Below are 25,133 nucleotides of genomic sequence, written 5' to 3'. Positions count from 1 at the left end.
TTATAAAACCATCTTTCAGCTGTGGCGAGAGCGGCGTTTGCCCAGGTTCGCCTGGTGCACCAGTTGCGGCCCTATTTGGACCTGGAGTCACTGCTCACAGTCACTCATGCCCTCATCACCTCGAGGTTCGACTAATGTAATGCTCTCTACATGGGGCTACCTTTGAACAGTGTTCGGAAACTTCAGATCATGCAAAATGCAGCTGCGAGAGCAATCATAGGTTTCCCTAGGCATGCCAATGTTACACCAACACTCTGCAATCTGCATTGGTTGCCGATCAGTTTCTGGTCACAATTCAAAGTGTTGGTCAAGCCCTTCATGGCATTGGGCCAGAATATCTCCGAGACTGCCTTCTGCCGCACGAATCCCAGCGACCGGTTAGGTCCCACAGAGTTGGCCTTCTCCAGGTCCCGTTGACTAAACAATGTTGTCTGGTGGGACCCAGGGGAAGAGCCTTCTCTGGCGGCCCACCTGAACCCCAAAGTCTGCATTGGTTGCCGATCAGTTTCCAGTCACAATTCAAAGTGTTGGTTATGACCTATAAAGCCTTTCATGGCATCGGACCAGAATATCTCCAGGACCACCTTCTGCCGCACTAATCCCAGCGATCAGTTAGGTTCCACAGAGTTGGCCTTCTCCAGGTCCCATCGACTAAACAATGTCGTTTGGTGGGACCCAGGGGAAGAGCCTTCTCTGTGGTGGCTCCAATCCTCTGGAACCAACTCCCCCTAGAGATCAGAATTGCCCCCACCCTCCTCACCTTTCGTAAGCTCCTTAAAACCCACCTCTGTCGTCAGGCATGGGGGAACTGAGATATTGTCTTCCCCCTAGGCCTATACAATTTATGCATGGTATGTTTGTGTGTATGTTTGGTTCTTAAATTAGGGTCTTTTAAATTATTGTAAATATTAGATTTGTTATATGTTATTTTACTATTGTTGTTAGCCGTTCTGAGTCTACTGAGAGGGGCGGCATACAAATCTAATAAATAAATAAATAAAATAAATATTCATCAGGTGGGACATCTTGGCCCTCACGTCACTCTTCTGGAATTTTCCTCTAATAGTTTTCTCCTGGTACCTAGAAAACGAAACCTTCTCTCCTCCTGTGCTCTTACCACCCACACCCTTATCTCTAACCCATCCCGTAACTATTGACAACCAAGCAAAAGAATGCAGCAGCATAGTGAAGGTTGACAGCGTCTCTAGACATCTCTTCTGGCATTTCATCCCCCAGAGTTCCTCAGTAAGGAGATCTTCAGGGTCTACTGCCACAGAGAGGTTGCAAAGGCACAATTCGGTCTAGAGTCCCTGCCACTGCCATATTTCAGGCTGCAGCAAGGAACTGCAGTAGAAGCGAATCCGGCAAAACCCTAATCACCCTCTGAAAGCTCTCTGGGTCCATCAATCACCTGGGGCGGAACCACCTAATCAGTTCTGCCTACCTGCAGGGGAGGTTTGGAGCCTTAAAATTAGGCCGTAGCAGAAAATGATTTGACCATGACATATGCAAGGTATTTATGGTCCTTAATTTCTGATCATTGCTCAACTGCTCTGAGAGGAATATCATGTTGGGAGAATGTCCCCCTTCGTGAGTTAGACCCTGAATTACCTGGGTCAGGTTCATGGTTGCCATGGTGACCATGAACTCCTGAGCCAACCCAGAAGATTTACTGAGTGATGGTAGATTGAATCCCTCAAGAAAATAAGTCTGAGGAACTCCACCGCCAGCCCAGCTACTCACAACCCGCTCTCTCAGGAGCAGCAAGCCTGCGTAAGCTGATGGTCTTCTTGGCTATAACAGTCACTCCCCGCACTTCCCTGGTGTGGTGGGTGGTTCCATACCTGAAACTTGGCTAGGCACATTTCAGAGATAGGAACCCCTCCTCTGGGCCTAACCAGGTCTCAGTCACACATACCAGGTTGGCCTCCTCATCCAGGAGTTGTTGTTCTCTTTTATTCAGTAAACATGAAATTCAAGTCAACTGAACGTTTTTTAAAAATGTCACAAATACCCATGAATAGTACTAATGGTTGATATAGGTTGTTGCCAGCACCCTAGGTATCAACCAAGTATCTTCTTAAAATATATCTTCCAAATAGCACAGTTTTTTGCAGTTCTGCTGGTGTTGTTGCAGGGATCGGCATTATCCTTATTATTTTATTTTTTGTGTATAATAGTGTTGGAAGGGACCTTGCAGGTCATCTAGTCCAACCCTCTGCTGGTGCAGCAGAGCCTACATCACACTAGTCCAATAACAGCCCAATCTCTTCTTGAAGGTCATTAGTGTTGGAGCATTCATCACCTCTGCAGGCAAGTCGTTCCACTGGTTGATCGCTCTCACAGTCAGAAAGTTCCTCCTTATTTCCAGGTTGAATCTCTCCTTGAATAGCTTCCAACCATTGCTCTTTGTCTGGCTCTTTGGTGCTTTGGAAAATAATGTGTTCCCCTTCTCTCTGTGGCAGCCTCTCAAGTATTTGTAGACTGCTATCATGTTCCTCCATGGACCTCCTCTTTGCTAGACTATCCATGCCCAATTCCTGCAACCTTTCCTTGGTTATTTTAGTTTCCAATCCTTTTATCACTCTGGTTGTTGTCTTCTGCACCTTTTCTAGAGTATCAATGTCTCTTTTGTAGTGTGGTGACTGAAACTGAATGCAGTACTCTAGTTGTGGTCTAACTAGGGCATTATAGAATGGTATCAGCACTGCCCTATAAAATTCTTGGTACCAAACTGCCCTATAAAATTCTCATGATACCAAATGCCCCAATGACAATGGGTATCACTGTTACATGTTTCATCTGTAATCACATAGTTTTGATGACCAGATCGCAATATTTCATGATTTTTCCAGTTCTTTTTCTGGCATATTGGGAACAGATAACATCTTAGCAACCAGTTGAACTATGTTGATTATTGATTTAAGTCATCCATTTATAATGGATGGTTTATCTTGTCATGTTGGCTTGAGATTTGGTATCCCAGTTTTGTGTTTCATTGGATTATAGTCAGTGGAATTAATGCAATATTGAACTGTAGTGGTGAAAGTGAGACTACTTGCAGGATTCTTCATCTGATGTTGACTTCACCAATGTTCTCCCCATTTGCTGCTAGAACTGTTTTCACTTTTGCATACATTTCAAAAATGTACAAATATTTTTCCTGAATCCAAATTTTTTCAGACAGATGTTGACAGTTGTTAATTTTATAGCTGTGGTAAAATGAGTCAAATGCCTTCTTGTAATCAATCACACGATATTTAAATTAGTTTTTCTTTGTTTTACATTTTGAATATAATTTTCTCAATGAATAGCTGATCTTTTGTTCCTCTTGCTTTATTATAATTTCCTTTTTGTTTTACTGGATACAAACGGTTTTACATCAGATGATTGAATATTAAATTTGCCAGTTTCTTGTGAAAAGAATACTGTTGTTGGGAGACAGGTAATTGGGCAAAAGTTGCTTGGTTCTCTGTCCTTTTCTGGATCTTTCTGTTCTGTCCCAGCGATGAGCCCCCCCAGTAAATAGGCCCCCACACACGGATTTTACAAGCATGTAATTCTAATATTTTAAGAGCAGGGAAGTTTGGATTTAGAAATCCAGCAACAAAGCAAGAAAAGTCTGTTTGGTGCCAGCTGCTAATTAGAGTCCAAAAACAGAAATGAAAATTCACAGATGTTTTCTTTGAACACATAATTCTCATTAAGTGACTCACAAAACTTTCATTATCAAGTATGTTCAGCCAGCTGTTAACCATTCTTCACTTGTTGCATTTTGAAGAATTTCATCAAATTTAATGACCATGCGATGATGGAGGCTGGTCAGGTGTTTTAGTCAGTATCTGTTCTGCCTGACCGGGCTCAGGCGATAATTAATGGTCCAGGAAAGAAGATCAGACACACACGTGCATTGCTAATCAGCAAACTTGTATTAAACAGAAAAGAAAAGGCTAAAGAAAACTCCTTATTTTCAGGAGTAAAACACAGTTTGAGGTGAAAATTCAGCTAGATACAAAGTTCATGAAAAAGCAAACAAATACAAAATTCACGTAGCAGAAACGTTCCAGGAGTTCTCTGAATTCTCGAGGCATGAGAGCAGCAGCTAGTCCCAGAGTTTTCAACTCCCACTTGCCTGACAATGCTGAGTTGAAATCCAAAGGCACAGAGCAGAGGCTTCAAAGCAGGAACCACAAAGCCACACAAACCACACAGATAAACATCCACAGTTTGCCTCTGCCTCTGTTCCTTTTTGTAACTGTAGCCCTCATTATGGGAACCACACCCAGCCCTCATTCTGTGGGCCACACCCAAACACAGGTGACACCATAATCACCGTTGATAATCCCTTAATTGAGCCCTATGTTGCATTGCTCTACGGCTATGCATATTGATTATTTGTTCAGCATCAGAATCCAAAGAAGAGAGGCTATCCGACGGGTTGCCTGCTAAATCCACTGGGCTGTCTGCCAGTTCCTGTGGGCTGTCTGCCAACTCCTCTAAACCATCTGCCTCATCCTCTGGGCTGTCTGCCCCATTTTCCTGGCTGTCAGCCAGGCTTTCACAATTACTCTGTGACGCATCTCTCACATATGTGGGGGCAACAGCTGGCCCAGGCCCGAACACAACAGTATCCATGCAGGCGAGGTGTTCTCCAGTTCTTGATCTTCTTTGCTTGTTTTGCAACCATGTCAGTTGTTATTACATTATTTTCCATTTTGTTTTGCATTGTTTGTTGTTGAATATCTTTGATCCAGGAGGCAGTTTTGTTGTATTTCGCTAGGTTTTCCTACAGTACTTTCCAAAAATTCCAGGTTTTTTTTTAGATGGGTGAACATTAGTTTAGACTTGATTTTTATCAAAGGACCAGTAGAAGAGGTGTTGGTTTCTTCTGAACTGGACATTTTCATGATATTGTTTTATTTGTCTTCCATATCTTTCAATTTTTTTGCTGTTACTATTACACATTGTTTTAATTCTTCCATGATTTCTGTTACTGTTTTTATTTCCAGGTTGTATTTTTTGTGTAAACTATTTTTCAGTTATTTGTTCTCTAGCTTGCTTTCTTTTAAGTATTTAAAATTGCTGATATCCCCTTATAAATTTTTTATTTTATTTTCAAGTCAAATTTTCCACTTTGGTGTTCTGGTGGTGGTGGTGGTGGTGATGATGGTTGTTGTTGTTGTTGTTGTTTTTATTTTGGATAGGTTTTTCAGTAAATGATACTAAAATATTGACAATCCAGGTAGTTCTTCACTTATATTGATTTGTTTACTGAATGTTCAAAGTTATGACAGCAGTGACTTCTGACTATTTTTCACACTTATATCCATTATAGTATCTCCCTCTGTCATGTTGTCAAAATCCAAATGGCTGACAGCTGACATGTGTTTATGATAGTTGCAGTGTACCAGAGTTATGTGGTCACTTTTTTGAGATCTTCTGACAAGCAAAGCCAATGGGGAATCCAGATTAATTTAACAACTGTGTTACTAATTCTAGTTATTCACCTAACAACTGTGGCAAAGAAGGTCATAAAATGGAGCAAAACTCACTTAACAACTGTTTTGCTTAGCCACAGAAATTTTGGGTTTAATTGTGATCATAAGGCAAAGGCTGTCTATTCAACACAAAAATCAAGACTCAAGTTGTATATAGCCAATGTAGAAGAAATGAAGGTTTGCAAATAATTCCTTATAATATAACATAGATTAAAAATCCAGACTTTGGGAATGCAAAGAGTGATACTTTTACAATTGTACAACAATTGTTCCAAGAAATTCCAGTAAAATTGTGACATTCCTGTAATTGCATGATCCACATTAGTGGTTAGATGCACATTTTAAAATTTTAAAATAATACATTTTTGGTAAATTTTGCAAAAGGCCATCATTTAGGTAATTGCTAATTTTAACCCTTAATAAGCTTTCATTGTTTTCCAGAAAAAAATAACTTGTTTGGCAATTTTGTACTAATGCACTTTTTATTTATTAATGTTCACATTTGCTTTTAGAAAGCTGTCACAATTGTTATGTAAGCATGCCTATTTCTAGGCAACATTATTTTAAATATGTTTCTTTATTCTAATTTTAGGGCTCTTAGCATCACCACAATCTGCACCTGGTAATTTGGATATTGGAAAAAATGGAGAATTTAAAATTAGTGGAACAGGAGGGAGCAGAGAAAACAGTACGGTTGACTTCAGCAAGGTAAAGTTTTAATGCTTTTATATTGATTGATTGACTGATTGATTGGTTGATTGATTGATTGATTGATTGATTCATTCATTCATTCATTCATTCATTTATTTATTTATTTATTAGATTTGTATGCTGCCCCTCTCCGGAGACTCGGGGCGGCTCACAACAACAAATTCAAGACAAATCTAATAATTTAAAAACATTTTTAAAAACCGTTATTAAAGCAGACATACACACAAACATACCATACATGAATTGTATAGGTCCGGGGAAGATATGGGTTTTAAGGAGTTTACGAAAGGCAAGTAGAGTGGGGGCAGTTCTAATCTCAGGGGGGAGCTGGTTCCAGAGGGTCGGCGCCACCACAGAGAAGGCTCTTCCCCTGGGACCCACCAAATGACATTGTTTAGTCGACGGGACCCGGAGAAGGCCAACTCTGTGGGACCTAATCGGTTGCTGGGATTCTTGCGGCAGAAGGCGGTCCCAGAGATATTCTGGTCCGATGCCATGAAGGGCTTTATAGGTCATAACCAACACTTTGAATTGTGACCAGAAATTGATCGGCAACCAATGCAGACTGCGGAGTGTTGGTGTAACATGGGCATACCTTGGGAACCCCATGATTGCTCTTGCAGTTGCATTCTGCACGATATGAAGTTTCCGAACACTTTTCAGAGGTAGCCCCATTTAGAGAGCGTTACACTAATCAAATCTTGAGGTGATGAGGGCATGAGTGACTGTGAGCAGTGTGTCCCGGTCCAGATAGAGCTGCAAATGGTGCACCAGGCGAACCTGTGCAAACGTCTCCCTCACCACAGCTGAAAGATGTTTCTCTAATGTGAGCTGTGGATCGAGGAGGACGCCCAAGTTGCGGATCCTCTCTGAGGGGGTCAATAATTCCCCCCCCCAGGGTTATGGACGGACAGATGGAATTGTCCTTGGGAGGCAGAACCCACAGCCACTCCGTCTTATCCATGTTGAGTTTGAGTCTGTTGACACCCATCCAGACCCCAACAGCCTCCAGGCACCGGCACATCACTTCCACTGCTTCGTTGACTGGACCTGGGGTGGAGATGTACAACTGGGTATCATCTGCGTACTCATGATACCTCACCCCATGCCTCTGGATGATCTCATCCAGCGGTTTCATGTAGATATTGAATAGCAGGGGGGAGAGGACCGACCCCTGATGTACCCCACAAGGGAGTAACCTTGAAGTCGACCTCTGACCCCCCACTAACACTGACTGTGACCGACCGGAGAGGTAGGAGGAGAACCTCTGAAGAACAATGCCTCCCACTCCCAACCCCTCGAGCCGGGGCAGAAGGATACCATGGTCGATGGTATCGAAAGCCGCTGAGAGGTCGAGAAGCCAGAGATCATCCATCAATGCGACCAAAGCAGTTTCCGTGCTGTAGCTAGGCCTGAATCCTGTCTGTTGAGGGCCTAGATAATCGGCTTCTTCCAAGGACCACTGGAGCTGGACCGCCACCACCTTCTCAACAACTTTCCCCATAAAGGGAAGGTTGGAGACTGGCCGATAGTTGTTAAGAATGGCTGGTTCCAGGGAAGGCTTCTTGAGGAGGGGGTGCACAAGTTCCTCCTTGTAGGGATCCAGAAAGGACCCCCTCCCCAAAGAAATGTTGACAATCTCCTGGACCCAGCTCCGTGTCACCTCCCTGCTGGCGGAGACCAGCCAGGAGGGACACAGATCCAGTAAGCAGGTGGCGGAACTCACAGCTCCAATGACCTTGTCCACTTTATCAAGTGTCACCAGATCAAACCCTTCCCAGACAGGTGGACAAGTACTGGCCCCAGTCACCTTGACTAACTCATTGTCAGTCGACTCTGTTATCCAATTGGAGTTGTGGTCCGCCCCGATCCAAGCGATTTTATCAGCAAAAAATGTGTTAAAATCCTCGGCACTACTCTGTAAGGGCTCCCTCCTGGTTAAGAAGGGAGCGGGTCATCCTAAAGAGAGCGGCCCGATGGGATTCCACTGATGCAATCAAGACGGTATGATACACGCATCTTGCCGCCTTCAGCGCCACTTTGTAAGTCTTAATAAAAGCTCTTACAAGTGTTCGATCGGATTCAGACTTACTCTTCCTCCATCGCTTCTCTAGACATCTCTTCTGGCGTTTCAACTCCCAGTTATCCTCATTGAACCATGAAGCTCTACGGGGTCTAGTGCCGCAGAGAGGTCGCAATGGTGCAATCCGGTCAAGAGCCTCCGCTGCAGCCTTATTCCAGGCCTCAGCAAGAGACTCTGTCGAACTGTGAATGAGTGCCTCTGGAATAACCCCAAGCGCCCTCTGAAAGCCTTGTGGGTCTATCAGGTGTCTGGCGCGGAACTGCCTAATTGGTTCCGCCTCCCTGCAGGGATGGATTGGAACCAGGAAGTCAAGCCGCAGTACAAAATGGTCTGACCATGACAAAGGCAACACTTCTAAGCCTTTTAATGTCAGACCATTACTCAATTGCTCAGAGAGGAATACCATGTTGGGTGTGTGCCCCCCCTCATGAGTCGGACCTTGTACTACTTGAGTCAGGTCCATGGCTGTCATGGTGGACATGAACTCATGTGCTAATCCAAAGGTTTTGCCGAGTGACAGCAGGTTAAAATCCCCCAAGACAATGAGTCTGGGGAATCCTACCGCCAGCCCGGCTACCTCCTCGAGCAGCACAGGCAGGGCTGTTGATACGCAGCTGGGAAGCAGGTATGTGAGCAACAAGCCCACCTGAACCCCTAAGTCCAACTTCACTAGGAGGGACTCACAACCCGCAATCTCTGGAGCAATGAGTCTACGCAGGCAAAGGGTCTCCCTGGCTATAATAGCCACTCCCCCCCCTTCCCTGAGGTCGAGGCTGATGCCATATCTGAAACCCGGCTGGGCAAATTTCAGAAAGAGGAAGTCCTCCCTCAGGTTTCCAGTCAGGTTTCAGTCACACATGTCAGGTCGGCCTCTTCATCCAGGATTAAATCCCGGATGAGGAGAACACACAGTTTTGTGCATTTTATGGAAGCTTTCTTTTCTCTTCAGAATATACTTGTTTGCACTTGTATTGTATAAACTAATCTCTAAAATAAAGTTTTAGAATAAATTAGTAGCAGCTACAGGTATATTTTAGTAATTACCTGAAAATAGAGTATCAGTTAGTCACACTTTGGGATAATACTTAAAAACAATAGAAATCAGGAGATTGCCATATTTTTCAGAGTATAAAATGCACCGGAGTATAAGACACACCTTAGTTTTGGGGAGGAAATAGGGAAAAGAATCTGCTTACCAGATATCCATATGGATAGCATCCTTAATCTGGTCAGTTTCAGCACATTATTTTATCCCCTGGTTAGGGCTTTAAAAACCTTATTTGGAGAGAATAACAATGAAAGAGTTTGCAAGCCAGTAAGAGCTGGGAACATTTTTAGAAGCTGGTTAGAGCTGAAAAGAAAAATTCTGAACAAGTTAGAGCAATGAAAAAAAAATTCTGCAAAGACTTAGAGCTTGGAAAACATTCTTTGCAGATAGTAACAATGAAAGAACCTGCAAGATAAGAGCTGGGAAGTTTGTCATCACCTAGTTAGGGCTGAGGAAAAAAAGCTTCGAAAAAAGCTGTATTCAGAATATAAGACACACCTGAATTTTAAACCACTTTTAGGGAGGAAAAACATGTATCTTATACTCTTAAAAATACGGTAAGTTCTAGTTCCAGTTTAAGAATGAGGCCAACTGGGTGACTTTGGGGTAATCACTTCAAAATATTTCTGAAACTATTGCTAATAAAACTTCAACAGCTTGTCCAGGTAAATCACCAGTGTTCAAGGTTGACATTTATTTGTACATACATACATAGCCTGTGCTTCTTTTGTTATGTTGTGTTGTATTATGTCATATTGTTATGGGATAAATTCTACATGATTTTTTAAACATGTCATTTTATTTTATGCATTGTAAGCTGAGAATCTACTGAGTATAGTAAGATATGTGAAAGAGGATGGAGAGGAAGGTAGAGTCAGTGTTAAGTTGGTGAGTGGAAGATTCCAACTGATGTGGTTGACTTACTAGAATGTGACAATAGGAATATAGAGAAAAATCCATCTCTATGATAATTAGACATGAGGCAGTCTCTAACGTTCCACTTCCAAGAGAATATCAGTGTGAAAAAATTATTGAAGATTTGAAGTCTGTCTAGGTAGAAATTCTGAATTAGCATTTAGTGTACTTTGAACAGTCTATCTGCAACCATGGAAGCTCAGTCATTTTTGATCAGTTATACTAGGGGTCCCCAAACGTTTTACACAGGGGGCCAGTTCACTGTCCCTCGGACTGTTGGAGGGTTGGACTATAAAAAAAACTATGAACAAATCCCTATGCACACTGCACATACCTTATTTTAAAGTAAAAAACAAAATGGGAACATACTATTTAGAGGGGGGAAGAAGTCTGAAATTCATATATATTTATGTTTTGTTTTTAATTTTCTTTTGTTAACATCTGATTGGCTATACAAGGTTTTCTTGGTTTATAGAAAAATGTATAAAGAAAAATGTATAAAGAAAGAAGAAAGCACTTTGGCATAATGGTTAATAAGTTAGAAATATAATTGATGGTGTACTTTTTGAAGGAACATTAAGGAGGGAATTTAATTAAAAGAAAATGAATGTAACTGGATGACAAAATTAGAAAAAAACTTTTGCAACTTTTTTGATGATTGATATTAGTTACTAACAAAATACCACATTTTATTCATGGAAAATTAGATGGTAAACTGTGTTGTTTGTATGTATGTTAAAAGAATTTTTTTTAAAAAAATTACCCCCCCCCCCAAAACAGCCCTTCTTTCCTCTGTCCCTCCATTCATTTCACTCTTCCTTCCTCCCTTTCTTCCTTGTTCCCTCCATTTCTCCTCCCTCCCTCCCTCCTTCCTTCCTTCCTTCCTTCCTTGTTCATAGTCCGGCCCTCCAACAGTCCAAAGGACAGTGAACTGGCCCCCTGTGTAAAAAGTTTGGGGACCCCTGCTTTAAACCCAATCTATCTCTCAAAGTTGTTTGGGAGAAAACAATGGAAACAGTGCTAGTATATTGTCTTGACATCTTAAACAGGAGGCTGGATATATCACAAATAAATTGATAAAATGGTTATGTGGCCCTTCCCAAAAGCTCTAGTCTAAAATTGTAAAGGGTTGTAAATGTCTTTCAAGGTAATTTGCTATTTTAATAGTATTTCATTTATTGTTGTTGTTATTGTTCAGTAGCCATAATAGTTAAAGGCAACAGCAAAACAATAACTCATCTTGCAGAACTGAGATTTACTATCTTTTCTTTTATTCTTCCTTTTTTTACTGATTATCATGTGAGGGCCATAATTAGGGTGGCAACAAATGCAAATTTATTTATATATATATATATATATATATATATATATATATATATATATATATATATATATATATATATAAATTTCTGGCGATGTTTCGACGAGGTCTCACTCGTCATCTTCAGGCTGGTGTTTCTGTCCTTGTTCTCAGGCGAACACTGTGAGACCTGAGCTGCCTTCCCTCTATAAATACTGGTGGCTGGATGTGGTTTGGTGGCTCAGCAATTGCCTGCTGTGTAGAAACTTCCTGGTGAGTCAGTGGGGTAACAATTGAGGTCGTTGATGTAGCTGAGGTATGCTGATTAGTTAATGATTGTAGATTAGGCGTGATATCCTGAGTAGTTGGAACTTGCAGGCTACTTGATTGTTTGTCTCGCAGTGTTCGCCTGAGAACAAGTACAGAAACACCAGCCTGAAGATGACGAGTGAGACCTCGTCGAAACATCGCCAGAAATTTCCAAATCCTACACAGGCTGGTGTTTCTGTCCTTGTTCTCAGGCGAACACTGCGAGACCTTAGCTGCCTTCCTTCTATAAATACTGGTGGCTGGGTGTGGTTTGATGGCTCAGCCACCAGTATTTATAGAAGGAAGGCAGCTCAGGTCTCGCAGTGTTCGCCTGAGAACAAGGACAGAAACACCAGCCTGAAGATGATGAGTGAGACCTCGTCGAAACGTCGCCAGAAATTTCCAAATCCTACACGGGAAGAAACCCGAATATACCAAGACCGTCATACCTGTACCCGTGAAAATCTACGAAAATATATATAGAGAGAGAGAGAGACACACACACATACATACATACATATACATATACACACAACAAATGCAAATTTATATATATATAATAAATGTATGAATTAATCTTGTGCTATTCTTGTTATTATTTATTAAATAGGTTCAAATTCATGGTGACTTACTACAGCATTAATTATAATAAAGTATTTATGATAAGAATAAATCACAACCCCATCTAATTTGCGCATTGTTAATTGAAACTTTTCCTATCAGATTTCTTAATATTTCCAGGTTAAAACACTTTTCAAATGCTTTTTTAAAATATTTGTTACTGCTGTTAATAATTAGTGTTAGTAAAGTTATTTTTTTATTTTAAAGGTTCACTCTAGGTATATACGTAATATATATAATTTTATATATATAAAAGTTATTAGAGCAGGGCTGTCAAACTTTCAACCTATGGGCCAGATGCCTCACACGCTGGCAATGCCCACGCCTGGTTTAGCGAAGTGGGGGGAAGTCATGATACATCACATAATGATGCCGCGATGATGTGAGTTTGACACCCCTTTACCAGAGCAATACATTTATGACTTGTCCATTCATATTCTGCTGAATAATAAAATTACATAGATAATCCTCAAATTATGACTGTAATAGAGTCTGCCCATTACAGTTGTAAAATGTTGCAATCATTAAGTGAGGCATCAATGTGATCGCTTTCCTCAATAGTCGCTGTCCTGGCCAAATTGGCTTCTAAGCAATTGCATAGGTAGATTGAGCAGAGTGAGAACTGCTTGATTTAAAAAAAGGTAGGCAACTGCTCTACTCCTTAGCATGAGCTACAAAATTAGAATATCTTTTTCTCCTGGAACAGGACAAAGAGGAGGTGCACTATGCAGAAAAACAAAGCCGTCCCAGCTTCATTTCTCCTTGCAGAATGTTGTTGCCTTGCTGTCTTTGGGTTAGAGAAAAAGAGAGAGAAAGCAGCTTGTGACTTAACTCTGTCAGCTTCCCTGTTGTCCTGTGAATGGTGATGCCATGATTGCTGAGAGCTTGGTAACCCATTGTAAATGATAATGGGTTGCCAAGGGCCCAGATCACAAATACTTGGCTCATAACTTAACCCTAGTTGAATTTCCATTCAGTGCCATTGTTATGTCAAACAGTTGCCAAATGAATATATTAAGTCAAGAACTACCTGAAAATGCTTCTGTAATATTAAAATCATTGACTTTTTAGACACAGACCATTTTAGATGTTCAGTGGTACCTCTACTTAAGAACGCTTCTTAAGAAATTTTCTAGATAAGAACCAGGTGTTCAAGATGTTTTTGCCTCTTCTTAAGAACCATTTTCTACTTAAGAACCTGAGCCCAGAAAAATTTCCCATGAAATTTGAGAGTGGCATGAAGGCCCGACCAGTTTCCTGCCATTTGCCCTTTAATCCCAGCCACCTGGGGCTTTTCTGGGCTGCCAGAGGAGCCTTTTGGTGGCGCTTAAGGAGGCTTTGGCAGTCTAGAACAAATGAAGCATATTCCTTTCTCTGGGCGCTTGGAGAGGGAATAAACTACTTCGCTGTGGTGACTCCCTCACGCTGCCTCCCATACACTCGGCATGAGGTTGCCTCCTGGAGCATCTGGCCGTGGAAAGGCAAAAGGGAGTGCTTCGCCCTGGCTAGATAAACTCGGCTTCAGCCAAACCGAGGAGTCACCACAGTGAAGGAAAGGCACTGGCTACAAAGCGAGCAAGCAAGAGGAGAGGGGAGCCCTTCAGCATGGAAAGGAAGAGGCAGCAAGTAGCAGCAGCAGCAGCCACCACCTTTCAGTCAAAGGAGCAGGAGGTTCCCCCCTGTCGCCTGCCTGAGTTTCTCTCTATGGTGCAGTGTACGAGAGGCAGCCTCGTGCTAGGTGTATTGGAGGCGCGTGCTCCTCCTCGCCACCTCAGAGCCTTAAAGTTTTGGATTTTTTTGATTCCCTCACCTCACCATCTTCATTTGGTAGCAACTCTCCTCCTCCTCTTCTTCCTCCTACTTCCCCCACCCATATTCCAAGCTTTTTATTTATTTCTTAATGGGTTTGCATGCATTATTTGCTTTTACATTGATTCCTATGGGAAAAATTGCTTCTATTTAAGAACTTTTCTACTTAAGAACCTGGTCATGGAATGAATTAAGTTCTTAAGTAGAGGTACCACTGTATATACAGAATCCTGAATGGAATACCTCCACTAAGATTGTTACTTTCAGGTATAATATGAATAAAGTTCATTTAGAATTATAAGTGGGGTAGAACCTCTGAGTTTAAATGAATAGCCTATTGTAGGTTGAAAGCCCAAGTACAGAGTTAAAATCTGTATATTTCCCTTTTTATTGAATAATCTACAAAAGAATTGCTTCCTTTACTACTGGGGTCACCAACCCCTGGACCACGGGCCAGTACTGGTCTGTGGTCTGTGAGGAACTGGGCTGCATAGCTAGAGGGGAATAGCAGGCAAGTAAGCAAAACTGAAACCATCTTCCCTTGTCCATTGAAAAATTGTCTTCAAGAAACTGGTTGCTAGTACAAAAAAGTTGGGGACCGCTGCTTTAGTGAAAAGAATACTAACCTGTAATGAAGTTATTATTTGTATAATTTATAATATAGCATTTCTCCTTTCAATATTTTGGTTCCAATATATAATTCAGGAAAATGATGTAATTTTGCTAAAAAGTTTTCTTAACAAAACAAATTTATATAATAGTTTAATCATGGCAAATGCTATTCTAGCTCCTCTGTCACAGCTATTATATTTTTACTTGGCCTGTTCTTCTTTGCACCTGCCTTGTTTCCTGTTGGGCAGGATTCTGCCTCCTGGCACTGTAGTTGTGGCACACTTGGTGTGGGATTCAAGAGGCCAGCTGTAAGTGTTTTTTTTTCCTAGATAGCTGTGTAACTGGTGTGTTAGTTTCAGTGATTATTGTGTTTATGTCTTTATGTGAACCAATAGTTTGTATAATGCTATATATTATATTGGTGAGTTTTTATAATCATGTACACAGTTCCCATGGGTAATTTGAAGAACTGTAAAAAGAATTAATTCTCCATAAATATATTCACAAATATTGTGTATATATTTACAGTGATTTAGTGAAATTTGTAATTATTTAGTATAAAATCATGTTATTCCCAAGATATAATTTTAGTAAGTTTTGTGTTTGTATATTTTAACATAATTATGAAACACAGTACTTGTACATATGGTTATATTAAAATATTATTAATCTTCATAACATATATCACACTTTAATGAAACATTATATTTTGCTTGTCACTTATTTATAAATGTCAGTTTCAAAATGCTTTAGAATATTTTAATGTACTATTAATCATTGTTTGAAAATAGGTGGATATGAACTTTATGAGGAAAATTCCAATTGGTGCAGAGGCATCAAATGTGCTTGTTGGAGAAGTGGATTTTTTGGAGAGACCAATTATTGCTTTTGTGAGGCTGTCTCCAGCTGTGCTTCTCACTGGTCTCACAGAGGTTCCTGTTCCTACACGGTAAAATATAATGTAGTAAAACTTTAATTCTCTGTATTATTTTAAATCTATATTATGTGATGCAACAGTTTTTTTCTTCTTAGAAAGAAAAAGGAAGCTGCTGTCTCTTTGCTGTGGTTTAAAATCTTGTACAGAGATTTTATCTTATGTTGGTTTAAAATCTGTTTAACTTCATAGTTTATTCTTACAATACTGTGGCAAGTATGGTAATAAGGGCAGGAGTATTTTGTATGGCATAACAGAAAACAGTGTAATGCATAAACATTTACCAATACAACATATATAATGTGTATCATAATATAAACATCAGAGTAGTGAACCATTCAAAAACACAAGTTATGAATAAAATTATGAATAAAATTAAATTATGTGTGAGCAATTATTGGAGTGATGAATCCTATGGCTGGAATGCAACTTATAGAATTTCTAGCAGTTGTTATATGTGCAATATTCAATAGTAAAATTTCTATTTGTCATTGACGATATTGCTGAATTCCTGCTATAATATTTGACCTTGCAACCATTTTTCATTATTCCACAGTTTCCTTTTTCTGTTGCTGGGACCAGCAGGTAAATCACCTCAGTATCATGAAATTGGTCGATCAATAGCAACACTTATGACGGATGATGTGAGTACTGCCATTTATTACATACCCCCCAAATTATTTAAAATAGGCTGGAATCAATATACATTTTTATAATTGACTTAAATTAATAATGGCAAAATACAATATACCATATTTTTGGTGTATAAGATGCACTTTTTTACCTTCAAAAAGTATGCCAAAAACTGGGTGCATCTTATACAATGAATGTTGTTGAGGGGGGAGTTGGGTGGGGTGGTGGTCGGCAGCAGCAGCATTCCCGTGGCAGCTTTTCTCGCGGTTTGGTAGCTGCCACTGGCTGCCACTGCCAAACTGCATGAGAAGCCACCGCCGCCAGACTACAGGAAGGCTGCTGCTGCTGTTGTTGACCACCGCTGCTGCTAAGCGGTGGCTCCTCTCCATGGGCAACTTACCTGCACAGGGTTTGGTTTAAGGATGCCAAGGAAGGATAAACAGCAAGTGGATGGATCGGCCCGTCTTTCACCTATATGGAACTTTTCCCTCCAAGCAGATTCGGATGATTCTTATTCACACAAACACATAAACAGATTTTATCTGTTATGGGGTCCATCGGAGGCCACTCTGCAAATACAATGGGCTTTTTTTACCACACTTCCTCTTTGAATAGAGAAGTTCAGCGCCTGTAAAAACATACCATTGTGGGTCTTTTAGGGTGTGTGGGGTGTGTGGAAGACACTGCCTCCCCTTGTCTGCAGCCCTAACTAGCCCACGGCTTGCTGGGAGGAATAGCAAATTCAGGAGCGAGGCTGCACTGAACATTGGGGCAGGGAAGAGGGGGGAAGATGACCCCTCCGATCCAACCCCCCCACCTTCATTCCTCTTTGGAGGCCAACCTGAAGGAGCCCTTGAGACGCTTTAAAAGGTCTTTTCAAATGCCCAAGAGATCCCCCACCCTTCCTTCCTTCCCTGCAAAGAATGCCCGACTGCTTCTTCTTTGCACAGGGGGGAAGCAGGAGAAAAAGTTAACTGCTTTGTGAAGAATTGAGGAGGAGGAGGAAGAGCAAAGCTGGGGTGGAAGGGGCCACACAAACTAGTTGGGGGAAGGAGAAACTGTGCTGTGTGGTATGTGTGTTGCCTGCAGAGGGTGAGGAGCAGCGGGGGAGATGTGTGTTTTTGAGCCCTTCCTGCTCTGGGGCAGAGCCGCGGAAACCTCCAGCTCGCCAAGGCTGCGTCTAACCCCTTCATTTTATTGCAGCGAAGGAGGCAAAGTAAAGCATCAAATTCACCTGCTGCTACCGCCGCTGCTCCACCGCCGCCTCCACCACCCCCTCTGTTCTGCAGGGACCCCGCATGCCATGATCTCCCTCTCTTACCTCCCCACAGTTCTCCTCAGGGTGGCCAAGTGGCAGATCCAGACTCTTCCGCATCCCTCTCTATCCTATCCCCCATCCACCCACCCTGTCTCTGCCTGCTTGCTCTTCGCCTTCTCCCGCCTCCAAGGCCGACCAGCCCAAGCTGCAACCTTCAGCCAGAGGCAGACCTCACAATCAATTTTGCACAAGATGCCAGAAACCCTTCCACTCACGACTCCCCACCCCGATATTTTTTTAAAAAAAAAGAGAGAGAGAGAGAGACCCCCTTCAGAGAAACCCATCTGTACACACACACAAATGCACAATCTGCAGAAAGGGGAGGGGAAAGAGCTAGAAGAACAAAGAAGGAGAGGAGGGAAAGACACATACACACACAGAGACACACACACACTTACACACATGAGGGAGTCAGACATAGTTAGAGCCAGAGACCTTCCTATACACCCATGTCTCCACGGTCCTCGCAGGGATGTGACCGGTTGACCCACAGGAGAAGCACCCATCTCTGGGTCTCCCCATAGGGAGAGCAGGTGAGAGAGGACTTCTCGCTTGTGACTGGGGCATGCACCATGGCCCTGGTGAAGGTTTGAAGACTAAGTTCCAAGTTTGAAGACCTCTGAGTTAGAAGTGCAAGGGTCTTCAAACCTGGCAAGTTTTAGGCTTGTGACTGAAGGAGGAATTCTGGGAGCTGAAGTCCACAAGTCTTGAAGCTGTCAAGTTTGAAGAACTCTGATTTAGGGGTTAGGAGTGCAAGGGTCTTTAAACCTGGCAGGTTTAAGGCTTGTGGACATCAACTCCCATTTCTAAGTTAGCATGGCTGAAGGAGGAATTCTGGGAGTTAAAGTCCACAAGTCTTGAAGCTGTCAAGTTTGAAGTTTGTAAAAAGTATACAAGGTTTTAAAAAGTGTACATGGTTGTAAAAAGTATTCTGCTATACTGGTATTTATTAAACAATATAATACTACACCATTTAGTTCAGAGTACTTTTTTCCTTGTTTTCCTCCTCCAAAATCTAGGTGCATCTTATACACTGGTGTGTCTTATACACCAAAAAATATGGTATCATCTGTTAAACAAAAATTTATAAGTACATACTCATATATGTCATGCCCTTCCCTAGCAATTGGAGATATGAGCTGCTATCTTCAGGACTGCATTTCTCCATTTCAGTTCAGCTCAACTTCTTTGTTGGTATTGGGGGAATCAGCTGGTTAGTGGATGGAATGTTAGACAAGTCCAGAAGTGTTTTTTTGCCATGATGGGGCCAATCTCTGGAATGGCTTCCTGCATGAATTTGGATTACCCCTGATGCCATTCATCCTCTATAACTGTGATGGTGAACCTATAGCATGTGTGCCAGAGGTGGCACACAGAGCCTTCTCTGTGGGCACTGGCATGGGCACTGGTCAGCTGGCCTTTGTGTTTCCGGCATGCGCATGCACATTTTGGTTCGGGCACTTGATATCAAAAAGGTTACACACCACTGCTCTAGAAGCAACTGAAGATGAAGTTTTTTCAAGTGGCATTTGAGTGTTGATATTTGGTTTTCTGTTGGATTGTACATATTTTATGATGTTATTTTCTTTTTATTAGATAGTCTATATAATTGCAGTACAATATGAATTTGACCAATAAAAATAAATTTCCTTTGAATGAAACAATATGTCATAAAGTATGGTAGAAAATAATAATTAATAAGCCAAATATATTAAAAGAATATAATAAGAAAATAAATTGAATTATGCAAATTGTCCTCAACTTACAATTGACTCCAAAATTTCTGTTGCTAAGTGAGACAATTGTTAAGTGAACTTTGCCCCATATTATGACCTTTCTTGCCACATTTGTTAAGTGAATCAATGTAGTTGTCAGTTAGTAACACAGTTGTTAAGTGAATCTGGCTTCCTCATTGACTTTGCTTGTTAGAAGTCATAAAAGATTATATCACATGATCCTATACACTACAACCATCATAAATATGAGTCAATTGCTGAGGATCTGAATTTTGATCACATGATCACGGGGATGCTGCAGTGATCATAAGTGTGACAAATGGTATAAGTCACTTTTTTCAATGTTGTTATAACTTCAGACAGTCACTAAATGGACAGTTATAAGTTGAGGACTACCTGTATATAGTTTATACCAATGCTGTTCTTCATATCTCTCTATATCTTTATCCTTATAAGATGTATTTTTTTAACCCCAATAGAGGGTGAAAACTTGAGTGTGTCTTATACATGGAATGTAGTCCCACCTAGCCACCCACACCCTTTGGCCACTGCCTCCCAACAATTTACCTCCCTGCAGCCAACAGAACAGAGCCTTATAAACCAACCTACTGATTTTCAGTTTCCCAAACCTCAGCTAATTGAGGCTGTAGGTAGGCCATGTGCTAAAACTGAAAGTGATGCTAAAGCTGCAAGGAGGCAAATTGCTGGGAGATAGAGGCAGAGGCAGAATTTTATATGCTTGTGCTAATCAAACTGCTGAAATTGGATGCAAGGAGGTAAGTCAATAACTATAAATATCTGTAGAATGTTCAAATTATTAGACTTATTTTTTAAAGACTGTTTTATTATTGTTCTAGACAACTTAACCAAATGAAAAAGCTTTTAAAATAAATGCTTGATCTGAAGAGTCCCAATGGTATTTGTATCTTCTTTTAAATAGCAGAGAATAATTTATACTTTCAGAAAGCCACATCAATTTTAACAGCATTTGCACGAATACAGTCTGAAATATAACATTGCCCTGCTTTAATATTAAGATAAGGCAGCTGAGCTAATTTAGTTATGTTTGGGGTACATCTTTGTAAATAATTGGGACAGGTTGGTGTAATTACATTTAAGAAAACTTTCTGGCATTAATATACTGCTATAATGTACATTTCTCCAATTCCTTGCTGTTTCTATGGGTCAGGCACACATGTACAGAAATACCCAGCAAAAAGTGTGCAGTGATCCCCCGATTATCGCGAGGGTTCCGTTCCAAGACCCCTCGCAATAATCGATTTTTCGGGATGTAGTGGTGCGGAAGTAAAAACACCATCTGCGCATGCGCGCCCCTTTTTCCATGGCCGCACATGCGCAGATGGTGGAGTTTGCGTGTGGGCGGCGGGGAAGAGCCAGGGAAGGTTCCTTCGGCCGCCCAACAGCTGATCTGCTCCGCAGCGTGGCAGCAGCGAGGAGCCGAAGATGGGGTTTCCCCGTTGCAACGGGGAAACCCCATCTTCAGCTCCTCGCTGCTGCCGCGCTGCGGAGCAGATCAGCTGTTGGGCGGCCGAAGGAACCTTCCCTGGCTCTTCCCGCCGCCCAGGCAAAGGGGAAACCCCAAGATCGCTTGCCGCTTGCCCGTTCGCCCGCCCGGCTGCTCGCTTGCCGCTCGAGAGCAAGAGGGGGAGAGATAGAGAAAGAGAGAGAAGGAAAGAAAGAGATGAGAGAGGGAGGAAGAGAGTGTGAGAGAGGAAGAAGCAAGATAGAGAAAGAGAGAGAGAAAGAAAGATGAGAAAGGAAGGGAGTGACGTCATCGGGTGGAAAAATCACGATATAGCGTTTAGCAAAGATCGAGATCGCGAAACTCGGGGGATCACTGTATATCATCTGTACTGTTTGCTGTGAGGCAAAGACAGAATGTTTTTTCATTGTTTTTCTCCCCCCAAAACTAAGGTGTGTCTTATATTCCTGTGTGTCTTATACTCTGAAAAATATGGGAACCTTGTTTTTATGACACCCATAATTTTTTTTCTTCATTGTCTTGTTCTTTTGATTTTAGTCTTCTCTTTCATTCGACTAATTCATTTTTATTGTTTTGCTTTGCAATGTGTATAATTTGACTCTATCCCAAAATCAGTTTGAAGTATTTTCTTCTAGTAATTTTCATTTCATATTCAGTGCATTGTTCAATATTCATTAATTAATTATTAATTAATTAAATTAAATGGTAATTCCATTAAATATTAATTAAATATTATTTAAAAATTAATTAATTAATATTATTAAAAATTAATTAAACATTCATTAACCTAATCCTGCTTTGTTTATCACACATAGGATTTAAATGCCTTTATAAATGATCAGAACCATGTTATAATGAATATTTTCCTTTTTGACAAGTATTTATTCCTGTAAAATAACAAATTACCATCCATTACTTTTTTACTAGCAGATCTGAACAATTCTCAATCAGTTATCCTATTTTTAGTGAACTTTCTGATAAGGTACCCAAATCTATCTACTTGCTCCAGTTTTACCTTTATAACTTGCCTTTGTTCCTCCATTTTCCCAGTAAAACACAACTACTTTGGCCTTTGGATTTCCAAATTCTCCTCATTGTATAATTTTTATTTATTATTTTTCAAAATTCATTTATTAAAATAACTTCCCAATATCTGAAAGTCTCTGGGTAATATAAAGTAAAATGTAAGCTGAATGTTCAGTATATACAGTGGTACCTCTACTTATGAAGTTAATTTGTTCCGTGACCAGGCTCTTAAATAAGTTGTAACAAGAAGCAATTTTTCCCATAGGAATCAATGTAAAAGCAAATAATGTGTGCGACTGGGGAAACCACAGGGAGGGTGGATGCCCTGTTTCCTCCCCAGAGATTCCTAGAGAGGCCCCATAGAGGCTTCCCCCTGCATTTTCTGGCCCTGTTTCTGTTCTCATTCAAGTTGGTCAGATGATATTTGAATAATTTACTTCAGACTTCTAATGTTTAAACAGTAACACTCATTTATTCTTCTACTTCATTCAGTACAATACTCTTTGTGACACAGCAGAATTGCTTCCAGTTTCTCCCATGATAAACTGAACCATAAATTTCTATAATTACTTCACTGACTGCTAGGAGACTTGCTTTAATTATCCTAACTGATGGGAGAGAGGAGCGGGAATGGTCGCGGCGCCATGGGGCTCCCTCACTTTCATGAGGGAAGCTCCAAATCCCCATTGTCTGGGGGTCCCGGTTCTTTTGAACCGGGCCCGATCCTCCTTGCAGGGGAGGTGACGCAGGGGATGCTACCACAATGCAGAGATTAAAGAAGCCTGGAAATATCTGGAATGAGGATCGATTTCAAGCATTGCCGAGGTGCAGAAATGTTTTAAGTAATGTGCTGGTGAGTGCGGAGAGATGGAGGAGACCTTAAATGATTGTTCATATTTTTTTACTCTTGGAAGCAGAAATGCTGATAATTGGTGTGGAAGCGGCGATTAGCAGAAAGCTGTAAAATTGTAGCTATAAAAATATAGCAAGGACTGTGGATGTGGGGGAGACATCCACATGCTGCAGGTCTGTTTTGCCCCCGGTGGAATCTGCTGATGAAGGCTCCTCTAACCAAGAAGACATGAGTGACAGGGAGGAGGAGAGTGTGGCAGACAGCTCAGAAGGAGATCAATTATCTAGCTCCTCCTTGGATTCAGAACACGAGTTGATGATACAGCCACGCATGCGGAGAGCGATGCATAGGCAACAACAACTGAGAGATTATTATCAAAGAAAATGAGGCCACCTGTGGTTGGGTGGGGCTGTAGTAATTAGTGAGGCTGCTATAAATAGCAGCCTGTGGGTTTGGCCATTATGGAGGATTATCTGATCATTGTGTTTCGTGACTGCTTTACTGACTTTGATTTTTTGTGTGCTGATTTTTCCCCGCTTTGAAACTAAACCAGAGCAAAGTGTGTTTCACTTTGTGAAAGAAGAAGGACTGTGAATTGCCTCACAGCTGCAAGCTAAGTATCACAGTACAAATTACCAGTTTGTTTGGAGACAAGTGCTCTTGGCTATACCAAACGAGGGCTTGGTTTAAGTTAATTTTCATTGTAAAGAACATTGTTTTGAATTTTCAAACATGTGTGTGTCTGAAATTTGTACCTGTGAATTTTTGGGAGGATTCTACCAGAGAGCCCAACAGAATTATTATTATTATTATTATTATTATTAATATTATTATTATTATTATTATTATTATTATTATTATTATTATCATCATCATCATTATTATTATCATTATCATTAATATTATTATTAATTAGATTTGTATGCCGCCCCTCTCCGAAGACTCGGAGCGGCTCACAACAGCAAAGCACAGTACAAATCCAATGATTAAAACGGTTAAAACCCTTAATATAAAAACAGTCATACATCCCAAACAAACCAGAGGTGGGTTTTTAGGAGTTTGTGAAAGGCATGGAGGGTGGGGGCAGTCCTGATCTCCCGGGGGGAGTTGATACCAGAGGATTGGGGCTGCCATAGAGAAGGCTCTTCCCATGGGTGCCACCAGATGACATTGTTTCGTCGACAGGACCCAGAGAAGGCCAACTCTGTGGGACCTAATCGGTCACTGGGATTTCTGCGGCAGAAGGTGGTCTTGGAGATATTCTGGTCCAGTGCCATGAAGGGCTTTATAGCTCATAACTGTATGACCTATAATGATATGTAGCAGCCTATTAACAGTGCTCTATCTACATAATAGCCACCTTCAAAGTGGAAACCCAGGAGCTCGAAATCATCTGGATGTATGGGAAGGAGCCATAATGCAGACTTAATGTCGCATTTGCCCATGAGAGCTCCTACGCCACACTTCCTAACCATGTCCACCGCCGCGTCAAAGGATGCATAGCGAACTGAGCAAAGCTCATCAGGAATGAAATCATTCACTGATTCTCCCTTCAGGAAGGACAAGTGGTGAATCAACCAAAATTCACCACTAGCCTTCTTGGGAACCCGAAGAGCCGGCGAAGGTGGGCACGGGAAAGGGCCCAATACCCTGCCTTCAGCCATCTCCTTCTGAATTTTAGCCCTAACAATATCTTCATGACCCACAACCAACTTAAGGTTTTTGGCCATGAAGGTCTTCCTAGGCCCAAAATATTGTATCCTAAAGCCCTCTGTAAAACCCTGCAGGAGCGCAGCCGCGCTCCTGCGAGGGTGATACTCTTGAAGCATCTCTTCCAGTACCCCTAGTCTAATTGGGCTGGGGCCCTTTTTTCCCAGATGGGGGCGGCCGCTTAGCCGGTCCAGCCCCGTCCTTCCTATCCTTGTTGCCCTTCAGCCTGGTGCAAGCGCTAGTAGTGTGGGAGCCCCGCAGTTCCCATACACGTGTCTGAACCTGCAGGAGGGACGAAAACACGTCCCCTTTGCTGCAAACCCATGACACGGAGGGGCTGGCTTCACCCCGCCCCCCCACACTTGCCTGGGCCGCTGGCGTCACCACCGGCTCGTCCTCTTTCTCCTTTTTTGTGACTCCTCTGTTCAGGAGGGAGAACAAATCATTATATTCTCCCTTCCAAACCCGCTCCCTAATGGAGGGATGCAAGTGAAACCCAAGAGGGGTGGAGGG

The 25,133-nt window shown here is 41.6% G+C and overlaps 1 protein-coding gene across 7 annotated transcripts in view; it reads left to right on the top strand.

Annotated features, from left to right (window-relative positions):
* SLC4A7 (solute carrier family 4 member 7) overlaps positions 1–25,133 on the top strand; it is a 275,999-nt gene that overhangs the window by 164,556 nt on the left and 86,310 nt on the right. For all 7 annotated transcript variants that reach the window (XM_070727282.1, XM_070727278.1, XM_070727280.1 and 4 more), the window contains 3 exons: positions 6,091–6,206; positions 15,698–15,855; positions 16,397–16,484. In XM_070727282.1, coding sequence (XP_070583383.1) covers positions 6,091–6,206; positions 15,698–15,855; positions 16,397–16,484 — 362 coding nt within the window. The remainder of the gene's footprint in view (positions 1–6,090; positions 6,207–15,697; positions 15,856–16,396; positions 16,485–25,133) is intronic.

Source organism: Erythrolamprus reginae, chromosome Z, assembly GCF_031021105.1.
Source record: "Erythrolamprus reginae isolate rEryReg1 chromosome Z, rEryReg1.hap1, whole genome shotgun sequence".
In the NCBI taxonomy this organism is placed as follows: domain Eukaryota; kingdom Metazoa; phylum Chordata; class Lepidosauria; order Squamata; family Dipsadidae; genus Erythrolamprus; species Erythrolamprus reginae.
This window is presented reverse-complemented; position numbering and strand designations above follow the sequence as displayed.